At 43.4% G+C, this 17,241-nt stretch overlaps 1 protein-coding gene across 3 annotated transcripts; it reads left to right on the top strand.

The window, feature by feature from the left end:
- The first annotated feature begins 11,144 nt into the window (after positions 1-11,144).
- LOC129714285 (uncharacterized) lies at positions 11,145-16,929 on the top strand. Of its 3 annotated transcripts, none has more exons than XM_055663844.1 (3): positions 11,145-15,747; positions 15,863-16,054; positions 16,224-16,929. In XM_055663844.1, the coding sequence occupies exon 1, from the start codon at positions 11,150-11,152 to the stop codon at positions 14,834-14,836; it is 3,687 nt and encodes a 1,228-aa protein (XP_055519819.1). In that variant the 5' UTR covers positions 11,145-11,149; the 3' UTR covers positions 14,837-15,747; positions 15,863-16,054; positions 16,224-16,929. The 3 variants fall into 3 exon arrangements, with proteins under 3 accessions (XP_055519819.1, XP_055519818.1, XP_055519817.1); XM_055663843.1 differs by having other exon boundaries at positions 15,860-16,054; XM_055663842.1 differs by having other exon boundaries at positions 11,145-16,054.
- Positions 16,930-17,241: the final 312 nt, after the last annotated feature.

Raw genomic sequence — 17,241 nt, 5'->3', positions numbered from 1 at the left:
AGGCATGCAGGTGGAGCATGCAGTGAAGAAAGCGAATCGTATGTTAGCATTCATCGCAAAATGATTTTAGTATAGGAGCAGGGAGGTTCTGCTGCAGTTGTACAGGGTCTTGGGGAGACAACACCTGGAGGAGTGTGTACAGTTTTGGTCTCCTAATCTGAAGAAAGACATTATTGCCATGGAGGGAGTATAGAGAAGGTTCACCAGACTGATTCCTGGGATGTCAGGACTTTCATATGAAAAAAGACTGGATAGACTCGGCTTGTACTCGCTAGCATTTAGAGTGATTGAGGGGGGATGGGTCTTATAGAAACTTACAAAATTGTCAAGGGGTTGAATAGGCTAGATGCAGGAGGATTGTTCCCGATGTTGGGGAAGTCCAGAACATGAGGTCACAGTTTAAGGATAAGGGGAAAGTCTTTTAGAACCGAGATGAGAAAAACATTTTTCACACAGAATGGCGAATCTGTGGAAATCTCTGCCACAGAAGGTCGTTGAGGCCAGTATGTAAGAGGGAGTTAGATGTGGCCCTTGTGGCTAAAGGGGTCAGGGGGTATGGAGAGAAGGGAGGTACGGGATACTTAGTTGGATGATCAGCCATGATCATATTGAATGTCGGTGCAGGCTCGAAATCTCCAGGGTCGTACAATGTTTTCCCCTCAACCCTTAAGCTTTGTGCAGAACAACTGGCATCGGTCTTCAGAGACATTTCTAACCAGTCTCTGCAACCCTGTACTGTCCCTGCCTGCTTCAAAATCTCCACTATAGTCACTACCCAAAACCGCAAGGATTACTGGTGTTAATGACCACAGGCCTGTCACACTGACATCTGTAGTCATGAAGACCCTTGAAAGGCTTGTGCTGGCCAAGCTGAAACATATCACGATCCTCTGATATTTGGATCCTCTGCAGTTTACATATCGGGCCAATAGATCTGTGGATGGCGCAGTCAACCTGGGCTTGCACTTCATCCTCCAGCACCTAGACCGCCAGGGGATCTAAGCGAGGATTTTGTTTGGTGATTTTAGCTCTGCATTCAACACCATTGTGCCAGAACTACTACACTCCAAACTTTCTGAGTTGACTGTGGCCCAACTCCTCTGTCGGCGTATCACCAGCTTCCTAACAGACAGGAAGCAGCATGTGAGGCTGGGAAAGCACATCTCGGACCCGCAAACCCTCGGCATAGGAGCACCACAAGGCTGCGTACTCTCCGCTCTCCTCTACCCTCTCAACACCAATGACTGTACCTCCACCGACTCATCTGAAAAGCTTCTCATGTTTGCGGACGACACAACCCTGATTGCAGTGATCCAGGATGGGGAGGAATCTGCCTACGGACAGGAAGTGTAACTTCTGGCATCCTGGTGCCATCGCAACAGCCTGGAGCTGAATGCTCTTAAGAAAGTAGAATTGATTGAAGACTTTGGAAGACCCCCCCCCCCCCCCCCCCCCCCCCCCCCTCACCCTCCTGACCATCAACAATACCACAGTCACATCTGTGGAGTTCCTGAGAACCATCATCTCCAAGTACATTAAATGGGGGGGCTACCTACGACCATCGAAAATAGGTAAGCCCTCTCGGGAACTGCCCCGGGAGCCAATGTTTCCAGTCCGAGCGGCGGACACGTCGGTGGCTCCAATCCTGGAGATGTGACTCGACCGACTCGACCGACGTCGGGCAGAGCCATAGTGTTGGGTGACTCCATTGTCCGAGAAGCGGACAGGAGATTCTGTGGCGGCAGACGAGAAGCGAGGATGGTCTGTTGCCTCTCTGGTGACAGGGTTCAGGATGTTACGAGCCGAATTCTGAACGTTCGAGAGAGAGAGAGAGAAGTGAACAGCCGGCACGTAGGCACAAACGACATCGGGAAGAAGAGAACGGAGGTTCTCCAACATAAGTTCAGAGAGTTGGGAAGAAGCCTGGAATGCCGGACTTCTAGGGTGGTTATCTCTGGATTGCTTCCAGTACCTCGTGCTAGTGAGGACAGGAACAGGGATATAGGGGATCTGAATGTGTGGATGAGAGGCTGGATCAGGGAGCAAGGATTTAGATTTATAGACCACTGGGATCTCGTCTGGGGTAGGGGTGACCTGTACAAAAGGGACGGGTTGCACGTTAATTGGAGGGGGACCGACATACTGGCAGGCAGGTTTGCTAGGGCTACGCGTGTGGGTTTAAACTAAATATGGGGGGGGGGGGGGCGGGGGGGGTTTAACAAATTGGGAGATGGAGTCGAAGAGGAAGTGGCTACAGGAAGAATTACAAAAGATTCTCGAATTAATGGGAAGGAAAGCTTGAGAATGGACAACAGAGTAATGTCAAGGCCTATTTGTAGGGGGGAGGTGAATACGGGGGTCAAAGTACTGTATATGAATGCGCGAAGTATAAGGAATAACGTGGAGGAGCTTGAAGCTCAGTTAGAAACAGGCAAGTATGATGTTGTGGGAATTACTGAGACATGGCTGCAAGAAGGCCAGGGCTGGGAACTGAATATTCAAGGGTATACCTCCCATAGAAAAGACAGCAGGTGGGCAGAGGGGGTGGGGTTGCCCTGTTGGTGAGGAATGAAATTCTGTCCCTTGCCAGGGGCGACATTGAAACAGGAGATGTGCAGTCAGTATGGATAGAACTAATTAATTGTAAGGGTAAAAATACCCTAATGGGACCAATCTACAGAACCCCAAACAGTAGCCTGGACATAGGGCGCAAGTTGAATCAGGAGTTAAAATTGGCGTAGTAAAAGTAATGCTGTGGTTGTTATGGGAAATTTTAACATGCAGGTAGACTGGGAAAATCTGGTTGGTACTGGACCCCAAGAAAGGGACATTGTAGAGTGCCTTCGTGATGGATTCATAGAACAACTTAGATCTCGCTTCTACACTCTGACTCGTCCCCATCAGTGATACGTCCGACAATAGTGGTGTCGTCAGCGAACCTGATGATGGAGTTCGCACTATGACCAGCTACACAGTCATGAGTATAGAGAGAGTACAGCAGGGGGCAGAGCACGCAGCCTTGAGGTGCTCCCGTGCTTATTGTTATCGAGGCTGACACCTTTCCACCAATTCGAAGAGTCTGTGGTCTGTGAATGAGGAAGTCGAGGATCCATTTGCAGAGGGATGCGCAGAGACCCAGTTCTGCGAGTTTGGTAACGAGCTTGGAGGGGATGATTGTATTAAATGCCGAGCTGTAATCAATGAATAACAGCCTGGCATATGAGGTTTGGTTGTCCAAGTGGTCCAGGGTGGAGTGGTGAGCCAGCGAGATCGCATCCACCGTTGATCTGTTGTGGCAATAAGCGAACTGCAGTGGGTCTAGCCTATTGTCGAGCTAGGAGTTGATTGCGCCATGATCAACATCTCAAACACGTCATCACCACCGACATTAGTGCCACTGGTCGATAGTCGTTGAGGCACGTCACCTTATTCTTCTTGGGCACATCAGTGTTCTCCCTATCAAATCATTCGTAAAACGTATTGAGCTCGTCAGGGAGTGATGTTACGCCAACTTTCGAGCTTCCCGATTTCGCCTTGCAGGAGTTGATTACATTCAGGCCCCGTCACAGCTGCCTAACATCTGCCTCATCCTCCAGCTTGGTGCAGAAGCCCCTTTTGGCCTTTTTGATGGCCTCATCAGTGTCATATCTTATATACATCTGCGGCGCCGGACTTCAATGTCCCGGATTTGATCATTAGAATAATGCGAATCTGATGGTTCATCAAAAGCGTTTGGTCGGAAAATGCTCGGACGGTTTTCGCATGAACACGTTCGGACACAAATTTCCATTGGAAGTCGGTAACGACTACGGCATATTAATTCAAGTCCGTTAACAAGTCGTTAAACATCGCTAAGTCTACCGTCACCAAGCTGTCCCGTAATCGTTCCTCTGCCTCCCCTAACCAACTCTGTGCAGCCCTCATCGCTAGGGGCGCGCTCATTAGTCGCGACCGAAAAGCAGGAAGAAGAAGTACCGCTGGGTTGTCGGATATCCCAAAGTGAGGGCGAACGATGGAGCGATAGACATCTCCAATGGTGGTGAAGCACATGTCGAGGGTATTGATCTTCTGGTGCGTCGGTACTTAAGGAAGTGGTTCTAGAAATCGTGGATGCATTGGTGATAATTTACAAATGTTCTATAGACTCAGGATCAGTTCCTGTGGATTGGAGGGCAGCTAATGTTATCCCCCTTTTTAGGAAAGGCGGGAGATAGAAAACAAAGAATTATAAACCAGTTAGCCTGACATCGGTGGCGGGTAAGATGCTGGAGTCTATTATAAAAGATGAGATAGACGAACATTTGGATAGCAGTAACAGGATCTGTCCGATTCTGAATGGATTTACGAAGGGGAAATCATCCTGGCCTAATCTTCTGGAAATGTTTTGAAGATGTAACTAGGAAAATGGACAAGGGAGAGCCAGTGAATGTAGTGTACTTGGACTTTCGGAAACCCTTTGAGAAGGACCCACATAGGAGATTAATGAGTAGCATTAGGGCACATGGTATTGAGCGTAGAGTGCTGACATGGATAGAGATGTGATTGGCAGACAGGAAGCAAAGAGTAGGGATTAACGGGTCCCTTTCAGAATGCTAGGCAGTGACTAGTGGGGTACCACAATGCTCGGTACTGGGACCGCAGCTATTTATAATATATATATATATCAATGATTTGGATGAAGGTATTCAAAGTAACATTAGAAAAATTGCAGATGAGACGAAGCTGGGCGGCAGTGTTACCTGAGAGCAGGATGCTAGGGGGCTGCAAGGTGACTTGGATAGGCTGGGTGAGTGGGCAAATGCATGGCAGATGCAGTATCTATCATATCATATCTATCTATCTATTATCTATATATATATAAAACTCAAATCAGTCCGCCCGCCGTCCGGCTGCCGCCCGGCTGCATTTCTTCCTTTGATTCATTGCCACGCCCAATCCAGACGCTCAATCTCCGAGATATTTTCCATTTCGGTAGAGATTTCGCTTTTCTTTCTAAGTATCCGCTCCTCATTTCATTTCGTCGTGTTGAAGTACATGTTTTTAATCAAATCCTTCTCCCCCACCCCCCACCCCCAAGTATTTCAAAAATAAACAGGCTTCTCCATTTACATGTCAGCTTCCAACACACTTCGAAACAAAGTTGCAAGAGAGGAACACTGAACTTTTCACTGCTGCAGCAGGCAGGGGAGGGCTGCAATCTTACATTTGGGAACGGGCTCAGTTCCAATGGAGGAGACGGGTGCATGGTGGAATATTGGGTTGGGGGATCACACCATTGGGGGAGCAGACCCAACGGGTCTGCACTTGGTCTAGTATATATATAAAACTCAAATCAGTCCGCCTGCCGTCCGATTGCCGCCCGGCTGCATTTCTTCCTTTGATTAATTGCCACGCCCAATCCAGACGCTCAATCTCCGAGATATTTTCCATTTCGGTAGAGATTTCGCTTTTCTTTCTAAGTATCCGCTCCTCATTTCATTTCGTCGTGTTGAAGTACATGTTTTTAATCAAATCCTTCCCCCCCCCCCCCACCCACCCCCAAGTATTTCAAAAATAAACAGGCTTCTCCATTTACATGTCAGCTTCCAACACACTTCGAAACAAAGTTGCAAGAGAGGAACACTGAACTTTTCACTGCTGCAGCAGGCAGGGGAGGGCTGCAATCTTACATTTGGGAACGGGCTCAGTTCCAATGGAGGAGACGGGTGCATGGTGGGATATTGGGTTGGGGGACACTGCTGCAGCAGGCAGGGGAGGGCTGCAATCTTACATTTGGGAACGGGCTCAGTTCCAATGGAGGAGACGGGTGCATGGTGGAATATTGGGTTGGGGGATCACACCATTGGGGGAGCAGACCCAACGGGTCTGCACTTGGTCTAGTAATATATAAAACTCAAATCAGTCCGCCTGCCGCCGTACGGAGTCCGCCCCCGCGTTTCTTCCTTTGATGCTCCGCAACTCCGAAACCGGACGCAGAATCGCCGACGTCTTTTCCATTTCGGTAGAGATTTCGCTTTTCTTTCTAAGTATCCGCTCCTCATTACATTTCGTCGTGTTTAAGTACACTTTTTTAATCAAATCCTACCCCCCCCCCCCCACCACCTCAATATTTCAAAAAGAAACTGGTTTCTCATCCACACAAGCAGCCCCCTGTGAACGTTCCATCGTGTGATGTCACAATGCCCGATGCTCACAGATGGCCAATCGGAATGGATTCATTTACATATGCCTTTGCAGGAGCCACAGCCCCGGTGAACGTTCCATTGTGTGATGTCACAATGCCCAATGCTCAAATACATTGTTGCCATATTGGGAGTACAGAGAATAGGCTGTGGGCCGAGGAGCTTTATTCAGCAGTTTCGTGACCCAAGTCACCAAACTACATGAAATTGTCACATATTGTGTAAAAATATTTATATAAATCCCCCCTGAAACTCGATATGAAGAAGACTTGCACATTTTTATTAAATTAGAGAAAACCGGAAAAATGTCGGGAATTTTATAGTCCAATGAAAGCACGTTTGACATTGAGTTGTCTGCCAGTTGGCCAATCACGCGCTTTGTTTCAGGCAAGCACACAAAATGGCTGAGGGGGCTTCACAGATGCCTGTTTTACTGGAGATTCCGATGTGTTGTTCTGTAGAATAAATGTCATGGAAACTTGCTGCAGTTTCATTGTATTTAGTGGGAAAAGCATAAAAAAGGCTGAAGAAAGTGCTGCGAAGTGGATTAAAGTGCAAGAAAGCAAATTCCCTACTTTTCACTCATTCATTCATGAAATTGAGGGCCTAAACTATAACACGGTCAATTAAACATTGTCACTAATGCCAGCCTGTTGTACAGTAATAAGTCTTTAACAAATAATCTCGAAGCTGCCTGCGAAAACTTGCCGGGAAAAAGTGCTCCGATCGCGGAACTTAGGTACTCGCGGTAAATAGCGATCGATATCCCTCCGTTTTTCTCCCGTTATCAGGGTCTGAAAACGAGCAAACGACCGCTACAGACGGCACTATGTAAAGCCACCCCCCAACCCCTGCCCGCCCGCGGAGATGATCCTCGGCTCCACGATCGCGAATCGGCCGCTTATTAATTGAGACCGCGGCTTCACTTTACCGCTACAACACGCTGGCATTAGTGACAATGTTTAATTTACTGTAATAGCTTAGACCCCCCTTCCCCTCCACACTCTCCCCCCTCTCCCTCCTCATTCCCTTACCGTGCACAGTCTCTGTCTTTAAGAAGGAACTACAGATGCTGGAAAATCGAAGGTAGACATAAAAAAGCTGAATAAAACTCAGCGGCTACGGCAGCATCTATGGAGCGAATTGAATGGTCACCGTTGGCCAAAACCCGGAAGAAGGCACCCGCTGAGTTTATCCAGCTTTTTTGTTGTTGTACCAACCTCTCTCTCCCTCTCTCTCTCTCTCTGCCCTTGCTTTCTTCTTTCTTCTCTCGACTCATGCACGCCCGCCCCCTCCCCCCCCCCCCCCCCCCCTCCCCTCTCTCCCTCTCCCCCTCTTCTCCCTCCCCCTCCCTCTCCCTCTCTCCCCCTCCTCCTCCCCTTCCTCACATAATATTTTTTGTGGGGGCGGGTCCACACTGTGTGTGTCTGTTTGTGGGGGCGGGTCCACATTGTGTGTGTCTGTTTGTGGAGGCGGCCCCACATTGTGTGTGTCTGTTTGTGGAGGCGGCCCACATTGTGTGTGTCTGTTTGTGGAGGCGGTCTGTTTGTGGGGGCGGGTCCACATTGTGTGTGTCTGTTTGTGGAGGCGGCCACGCGCTCTCCATTCAAGAAGACGCTCATCTGTTTGTGACGACACACGCTCCCCCCCCCCCCCCTTGGTGCAGGAGGCGCGCGCAGCATCTTGAACGCTCAGCGATTGTTTGAATTCTTCAGTAACCGTCGTTCTGTCTTTGCTTGCTTGTGAAGAGAGAAGTCCTGAATTGCATTTGTCTGACGATAATAATCAGCTTTATTTTTATTGGATTGAATTTATTTGTTTCTCATTTACCTGATCATTATAAATCTAAAAAAGTGTATTTAATTTAAAAGATTATTTTTTTTTAATTAACATTTTATTGCATTTCATTGTTATTTTCTTTATTTTTATTACATTGAATTTTCTCATTTAACTGTCCATTATAGATCTTCAAGAGTGCATTTCATTTTTAACATTAACATTTTATTGTTAAATTCTTTATTTGTTTTTCATTGAATTGAATTATTTCTCACTTAACATTACTTTTTAACACTAATAATTTCAACTCCCCTCCCTCCCTCTCTCCTCCCCTTCCCCACCCCCTCTTCCTCCCCCACCTCTCAAAAAACTTTTTTCTAACGTTATATATTCCCCGTTTGTAACATCATTACCATCTTGACATTTCTAAATTCTATAGGATTGTCTTTGAAAACTAAAATCATTGTTATTTCACTTTGTCATCGTTGACTTTTTTTATACAAGATAAGTTGTGGTGTCGGGTGCTTAGTGTCTGTCACGGTTTGTGAAGACGCTCTGATCTGTTTGTGGGGGCGCGTGCTTAGTGAAGAGTGCATTTCATTTAAACGATTAATTTTATAACATTAACATTTGATTGCATTTCATTGTTAAATTCTTTGTTTGTTTTTCATTGAATTGATTTATTTCTCACTTAATATTACTACATTTTAACACAAACTTTTAATTTCAAATACTGTTTTTAAAAAAAATAAATTTGCTGTCTTTTCATTGACAACTTAGATTCAAAATCATTGTTTTTTCACTGTCATCGTTGACTTTTTTAATTTAAAAAAAAATTGTTTAAAATAAACTTTTTTAACGTTAAATTTACCCCATTTGATAAATCTTTAAAATTTTGAAAATACAAAATTCATAACTATTTCAAAAACAGCATTTTTTTGATTTTTGATTGACATTTAAATGCCGTTTTTTAAAATAAATTTTCTGTCCTTTCATTGACAGCTTAGATTCTAAATCATTGCTTTTTCACTTTGTCAACGTTTAATTTTTTTTGATTTTTTAAAAATATAGTTTAAAAAAAACTTTTCTAACATTAAATTTTCCCCATTTGTTAAATCTTTACAATTTTGAAATTTCTAAATTCTTATCGATTGTCTTTAATTCTTAAAGACAACATTTCATTTCATAGACAGCATTTTTTTGGTTTTTAATTGACGTTTAAATTGACAACATATTTAAAAAACATTTCATTGTAATTGACAACAGGTTTCATTGTGATTGATTTCATTCTAGAGGAAAGGCTCCATTTTCAAGAAATTGATCTGTTTTCGTTGACAACTGAGATTTCAAAACAATTTCTTTGTGATTTATTTCATTTGATCTGAAAGCTACCATTTTGAATAAATTCATCTGTCATCATTGATAACTGAGAGTGTGTTTGGGCTTTTTTTAATTCGGAAAAATTCCATCTTGAACAACTTAATCCAGTCTTCATTGCCAACTGAGATTCTGTTTTCAAATCATGCCAAGAGGAAGGAATAAACATACAGGGCGGTCGTGTGATGAGAAAATGAGACATCGAGAAGTAATGAGGAGGAGAAAAGAACAACAGACTCAGCAAGAAAGAACACAACATCTCCGAGGTAATCCAGAAATAAACAAGGAGAGAAGGGTACAACAGACACAGCCAGAAACATCTCACTGTCTCCAAGATAGTCAGGATACACAGCGGGAGAGAAGTGCACATGAGACGAACCAGGAGAGAAGGGCACAAGAGACACAGCCTGAAACATCTCAGTGTCTACAAGATAGACAGGGGAGACAGCGGGAGAGAAGTGCACATGAGATGCAGCAAAAAACAACTCAACGTCTCAGAGAAAAATGTGAGAGGAAGGAGGAGAGAAGGAATAAGGAGACACAGCCAGAAAGAACTCAACGTCTCAGAAATAAACGAGAGAGGGAGCAAGAGAGAAGAACTCAAGAGACAGAGCCAGAAAGAAGACAACGTCTCAGAAATAGACGAGAGAGGGAGCAGGAGAGAAGGACTCGAGAGACAGAGCAAGAAAGAAGTCAACGTCTCAGAAATAAACGAGAGAGGGAGCAAGAGAGAAGAACTCAAGAGACAGAGCCAGAAAGAAGACAACGTCTCAGAAATAGACGAGAGAGGGAGCAGGAGAGAAGGACTCGAGAAGACAGAGCAAGAAATAAGTCAACGTGTCAGAAATAAACGAGAGAGGGAGCAAGAGAGAAGAACTCAAGAGACAGAGCCAGAAAAAAGTCAACGTGTCAGAAATAAACGAGAGAGGGAGCAGGAGAGAAGAACTCAAGAGACAGAGCCAGAAAAAAGTCAACGTCTCAGAAATAAACGAGAGAGGGAGCAAGAGAGAAGAACTCAAGAGACAGAGCCAGAAAGAAGACAACGTCTCAGAAATAGACGAGAGAGGGAGCAGGAGAGAAGGACTCGAGAGACAGAGCAAGAAATAAGTCAACGTGTCAGAAATAAACGAGAGAGGGAGCAAGTGAGAAGAACTCAAGAGACAGAGCCAGAAATAAGACAACGTCTCAGAAATACACGAGAGAGGGAGCAGGAGAGAAGGACTCGAGAGACAGAGCAAGAAATAAGTCAACGTGTCAGAAATAAACGAGAGAGGGACCTGGAGAGAAGAACTCAAGAAATGCATCAAGAAACAACTCAACATCTTGAGGAACATCAAGAAAGAATACAAATGAGAAGGGATTCAGAGATGGGAGATGAAAGAACTAGAAGGCTGGATGAACAACGAAATGCACGACATATAAGGAGAAATATTAATGCTGATGTTGGTCAAATGACCAATGTTTGCCTTCATTGTCGAGCTAAACACTTCTCAGCAGAAACGACCAACTTTTGCTGCATGAAGGGTAAGGTCAACATTGCTCCTCTGAAAACACTCCCGAATGCACTCATTAATTTGTATACAGGTGACACGCCACAAGCACATGAGTTCCAAAAGAATATTAGACAATACAATTGTCTCTTTCAATTCACGTCATTTGGTGCCAAGGAAGTGGTGTCACATGGATGGAATCCTTCAGTGATCATTCAAGGCCAGATTCATCATTTCATTGGTTCTTTGATGCCTGACCAAGATCAACAAAGTAAATTCTTACAAATCTATTTCATGGATCCGCAAGATAGCATTGAGTTGCGAATGAGTATTCTCCAAGATGCTGGTATTCAAAGGGACACTGTTGAAATGCTTGAAAACATGATAAGACTAAACAACCCTTACATTCATTCACTTGTGATGGCGATGGAGAGAATTAGAGATTTACCGGAGGCATCAATCGTTATTGATCCCAATTATCGGCCACCTTTCCAACATGAACGGAGGTTTAACACGCAAACTGCAAATGAAGTTGCCGTCCTCATAGCAAACAGTAATGAGCCTGTGGCAACATCACGCCACATTGTCTTGAGAAGAAGAGGAAGAGGAGGAGCAGAAGGAGGTCTGCAAATCATTTCAGAGTCCCATAGGTCTTATGACAGTTTTCAATACATCCTTTTTTTTCCACTTGGTGATGACAGATGGCATTCACAACTCCAAATGAGTACCGGCAGAAAATTGACACTAATGCGATATTATGCATATAGGATCATGAATCGTGACAATGAATTCAACCAGCTTTTGAGAGGAGGACGACTCTTCCAACAATATCTTGTAGATATGGCGGCTAAAATGGAAGGTGATAGACTGAATTATATTCGCATGAATCAGGTATCGTTGAGGTCAACGACGTACAAAGGACTGACGGATGCATTACATGATGATGATGACTTGGAAAACATTGGAAGGCGCATCATCCTCTCTTCAACATTTGTCGGTGGTCCCAGATATATGATGGGACGATGCCAGGACGCCATGATGTATGTTCGGAAGTATGGTACTGCTGCATTCTTCATTACAATGACCTGCAATCCAAATTGGAGCGAGATTCGACAGTGCCTCTTTTCAAATCAGCAGCCGTCTGATAGACCGGAATTAGTAGCAAGAGTATTCGAGCTGAAAAGAAAAATATTCATGAAGACCGTCACTGGACCAGATGGCTTCTTTGGAAACTGTATTGCTTTCATCTTGACTATGGAATATCAGAAGAGAGGCCTGCCTCATTTCCATTGTCTGCTTTGGCTTGATGAAGCGAGTAAGCCAAGACCTCAACAATATGAAAGATTTGTGCAAGCTGAAATTCCAGACCCACAAGCAGATCCTGAGCTGCATAAATTGGTACTCAAGCACATGATCCATGGACCGTTCTGCAAGGCCACATCTCGATGTTGGAAGGAAGGAAGATGCACCAAGAGATTCCCAAAGCCATTTGTCGAAAGCACAATGTATGGCGATGATTCGTATCCTCTGTACAGGAGAAGATCTCCCGCAATGGGAGGATTTCAGGGACATCAAGAAGGTCGTTCGTTACAGACTATTACTTCTAATTGGGTTGTGCCCTATAATGCAGAACTATTGAAGGCTTTCAAATGTCACCTCAACGTCGAAATATGCTGCTCTGTACAGTCAATCAAATACGTCATCAAGTACACCTTGAAGGGATGTGATCAGGCAGCTTTTGGAATTAACGTAAATGACGAGATTAAACAGTACCAGACTGGCAGATACATTGGTCCTTCAGAGGCAGGGGCATCAGTCCTTGGATTTCTTACTCATGAGAGACACCCCCCTGTCATTCGACTTGATGTACATCTACCAGACCAACAACAAGTATTTTTTGATGCTGCTCAGCAAGGGATGAATGATGGAATTGCGAGAACCACTTTGACTGAATTTGTTCGATTGAGTTCTGAAGATCCGTTTGCAAGAACACTATTGTACGTTGATGTACCTCGATTTTATACATGGAGCAGCAAGAGATGGCAAAGAAGGAAGGTTGGGAAGAGTGTGGAATACTTCCCAGGTATTTTTGAAGTCAACGTTCTTGGAAGAATACATGTCATTTCTCCAAAACTAGGTGACCTCTTCTACATGAGACTGCTTCTGCATCACGTGAAAGGACCAGTGTCTTTCGAGTCCTTGAAGACACATAATGGAGTAATTCTTCCTTCCTTCAAAGACGTCTGCAGAGAAAGAGGTTTGTTGGAAGCTGACGACCATTGGCAACAAACAATGGAAGATGCTGAAATGACAAGACTCCCCAGGGCAATCAGGGATTTGTTTGTTGTTCTGCTGACAAATACTGACATCAACGATCCTCTACAATTATGGGATCGCTTCAAGAATTGCATGTCTGAGGATTACCTTGAAAGCGAGCGAAGAAGAAAAAGTGATCAGAATATCACAATAGATGACAGACATCATGATCAGGCTCTCTTTTATATTCAGGACAAGCTTGAGAATTGCAACACCACAATGGAAAATTTTTCCTTGCCCCGACCAAGAAATGAAAGGATGGACATTGATGGTGAAAATGTTGATTTACTTAATGAATTGAATTACAATAGATCAGAACAACAGCGATTTGTTGATGAGAATGAGCCTCTGCTGAATGCTGAGCAGAGAGAAGTTTATGACCATGTGTGCGACTACTTGCAAAGGGATCTATCTTCAATGATTTTCATTGACTCACCAGGAGGAACAGGAAAAACATTTATCATAAATTTGATCCTCTCCACGGTTAGAGCTCAAGGTCAAATTGCCATTGCTGTAGCATCGTCTGGTATCGCAGCAACATTAATGCCTGGTGGGAGAACTGCACATTCACGATTCAAGATACCTATCCATGTGACGGAGGATTCAACGTGCAACATCAACAGCAACTCTAAAACGGGAGATTTCTTCAGGAGAGTGAAGCTCATTGTTTGGGATGAGTGTCCAATGATTAGGAGGGAGTGCTTTGAAGCGGTGGACAGAACTCTTCAAGATGTATGCCGCAAAAAGGATCATTTTGGCGGAATTCTTACCATTTGTTGTGGTGATTTTAGACAACTCCTTCCTGTAGTGAAGATGGGAAGTGATATTGATGTTCAAAACGCCTGCATCAAGACATCGTACTTGTGGCGGACTTTCACAAAGTTTGAATTGAAGAGAAATATGCGATTGAGCGAAGGAAAGGGTGAGTATTCTAAATTTTTGTTAGATGTAGGAGAGGACAAGATTGCAAAGAATGAAGACAATGAAATTAACATTCCAGAAGACATGGTTCTCTCAGCAAGAACACTGGATGACTGCATTGATTATATCTATCCAGCATTTGACCACCCTGCAACATTATTCTCTAACAATTGTATCTTGGTTCCTCACAATGATACGATGAGAAGAATCAATTCTGCGTGTGTCAGACGCTTCCCTGGAACCATGAGGGAGTACTATTCTTTCAATTCTGTCACTGACGGAACAAATTCAACTCACTTCCCAACGGAATTCCTCGATTCAGTCGAGATCTGTGGATTACCACCACACAAATTGGAGTTGAAGAAAGGATCTCCAATTGTTTTAATCAGAAACTTGCAACCCCCAAAGCTATGCAATGGAACGAGGTTGATTGTAGAACAGCTACACAATAATCTCATAGTTGCTAGAATCAACATGGGGGCCTACAAAGAAGAGATTGTTCTAATTCCTAGGATGAAGATCAATTTGTCAGAAGATGAAAACATTCCCATTAGGAGGAGCCAATTCCCTATTCTGTCGAGTTTTGCGATGACAATTCATAAGGCACAAGGACAAACCATGGAGAAGGTCTTGATATACCTTGAGAAACCAGTATTTCAACATGGCCAACTATATGTAGCTCTTAGCAGAGGAAAGGTGAAGGAACAAGTAAAAGTGTTCCTGAAGGATGGGACATCAACCAGGAATGTTGTAATTAAACAAATGCTTTGTTGAGAAATGACTGCTGCATTAAGTGCTCAAATTTTCCTCAAGTCAATGAAAGAACGCAAAACTGAAGGTAAAAAGCGATGCAGGAAGGAACCGAATGTCCAGAGTTTCGACACTTTTGATTATTGCTCCTCAGTTCAACAAGGGATGTTTAACACAGGAATCACATTTCTGCACACAAAAGTTTAAAATGCTGCCTCAGAAAAAGCTTCAAGGCCACATTAAGTGACATGTAAAATCGTACCAGTTGTATTTGATTTTTGGATAGAAAGTTGCTGGAGCTGTTCTCATGCTTCACGATAAAGCTTGCAGATGGATTATTTGCTGCAAGATATAAAACTACAGGCTTGCACATCTAGGGTATATGTATCAGGTACAGTTCAATTGTTGAGTCAATTATTGAGTAAATGATGATTGCCGAGATATTGATGTTTGAGGATTTGTTGTTGGTAATGGCATTGCGTATCAAGGTTATGTGGTTAATTTCTGCCTTGTAGGAAATTATTGTTACCTTTTCTGTTGTTTGACATGAGTGTTACTTTCCACTTTGGTCTATTATCGAGTTATTTTGTTTGTAAGGATTGACTGCATTTTCTCAGGAGTTGCAGTGGAATTGAAAATTCTGTAACCATCAGTGAAAATCAACTTCAGATCTTAAGATGGATGAAAGGTCAGTATTTGAAATTATTTCGGACCCGTGCATTGTTTTTTTTTATCCTTGATACAAATTTACTTTAGTTTTATCAGAATGCCCTAATACCATTCAAATGCTGCCTTTTTGTCTAGAGCTGTCACTGTCGCCTCATTTCTGGATCCGAGATATTTAGACTGAACGTCTTTGGGATCTGTGACAAATACATGAAGGACAGTAGGGAACAAGCAACACAACAAGAAATTGATAGAAAACACCGAAATTGGTATACGATACAAAATCTCTTTTTTTTATTTGTATGTTGATGGATTGACAGATAGAATTTTATAAATATCTACATTGTAATAAATATCTCCTTTTTTTAAATTCATGCCCAGAAGCAGGAGCAAAGAAGTTGCATGATGGTGAATGGACACTGTAAAGAGATGTTGAGAAGCAGTATGGATCAGAAGTGACCAAGAGACAGAACAAGAAAGGACTGAACCTCTTGAGGAGCTTGAGCTTCAAAAATTAATGGAAGTTTGCATGGAACAAGAGACACAACAATAAGCTTCCAAATTACATACAAAATGGTACATAATTGTGTAATGGTTTTTTTTTTAAATTATAGGTAAATGCATTTATATATATAATTGTCTTAAGAAGTTTATAAATGTCTACAATAGATGAAATTACCTTTACAAGTTTATGAATATCTACATCGTGATAAATATCTTTCACTTTTTTTTACATCATGCAAAGAGATGGGAGCAATCGAGTTGCTGGATGTTCAAGGAACAACACAAAGCAACGTTGAGAAGCAGTAATGAGCAGAACGGCACAAGAGACGAGAGGAAGTTGCCAAGATACAGCCAGATCGGTATATGGTAGTACAATGTTTATAGAAGTTTATAAATATCTACAAAAGATAAAATTGTCCTTTTTATTCATATGTTATTGGCTTCATAGAAGGAATGAAGACTCAACAAGAAATAACGTTAGAAATTTCTCCAAAAAAAGGAATTCAAGACAAAAGTAATGAACAGCCGTGACAAGAGAAACAATGTCTCCGCCCCCCCCCCCCCCCCTCCAATATTTCAAAAAATACTGGCATCTCACCCATAGAATCAGCCCCAGCCCCTGGTGAACGTTCCATTGTGTGATGTCACAATGTCCAATGCTCAAAGACATTGTTGCCATAGAGGGAGTACAGAGAAGATTCACCAGACTAATTCCTGGGATGTCAGGACTTTCATATGAAGAAAGACTAGATAGACTCGGCTTGTACTCGCTAGAATTTAGAAGATTGAGGGCAGATCTTATAGAAACGTACAAAATTCTTAAGGGGTTGGACAGGCTAGATGCAGGAAGATTGTTCCAGATGTTGGGGAAGTCCAGAACAAGGGGTCACAGTTTAAAGATAAGGTGGAAATCCTTTAGGACAGATATGAGAAAAACATGTTTCACACAGAGAGTGGCGAATCTCTGGAATTCTCTGCCACAGAAGGTAGTTGAGGCCAGTTCATTGGCTAGATTTAAGAGGGAGTTAGATGTGGCCCTTGTGGCTAAAGGGATCAGGGGGTATGGAGAGAAGGCAGGTACAGGTTACTGAGTTGGATGATCAGCCATGATCATATTGAATGGTGGTGCAGGCTCAAAGGGCCGGTAGAATGGCCTACTACTGCACTTAATTTCTATGTTTCCCTCTCCTCACCCCTCTCCCTCTCCCACCCATCCCACTCTCCCCCTCCCCCCCCTTCCTTCTCTCCCCCCACCCCCT

Source organism: Leucoraja erinacea, chromosome 38 (genome assembly GCF_028641065.1).
Source record: "Leucoraja erinacea ecotype New England chromosome 38, Leri_hhj_1, whole genome shotgun sequence".
NCBI lineage: Eukaryota > Metazoa > Chordata > Chondrichthyes > Rajiformes > Rajidae > Leucoraja > Leucoraja erinaceus.
Note: the sequence above shows the minus strand (reverse complement) of the source record. Positions and strands in the feature narration are given on the sequence as shown.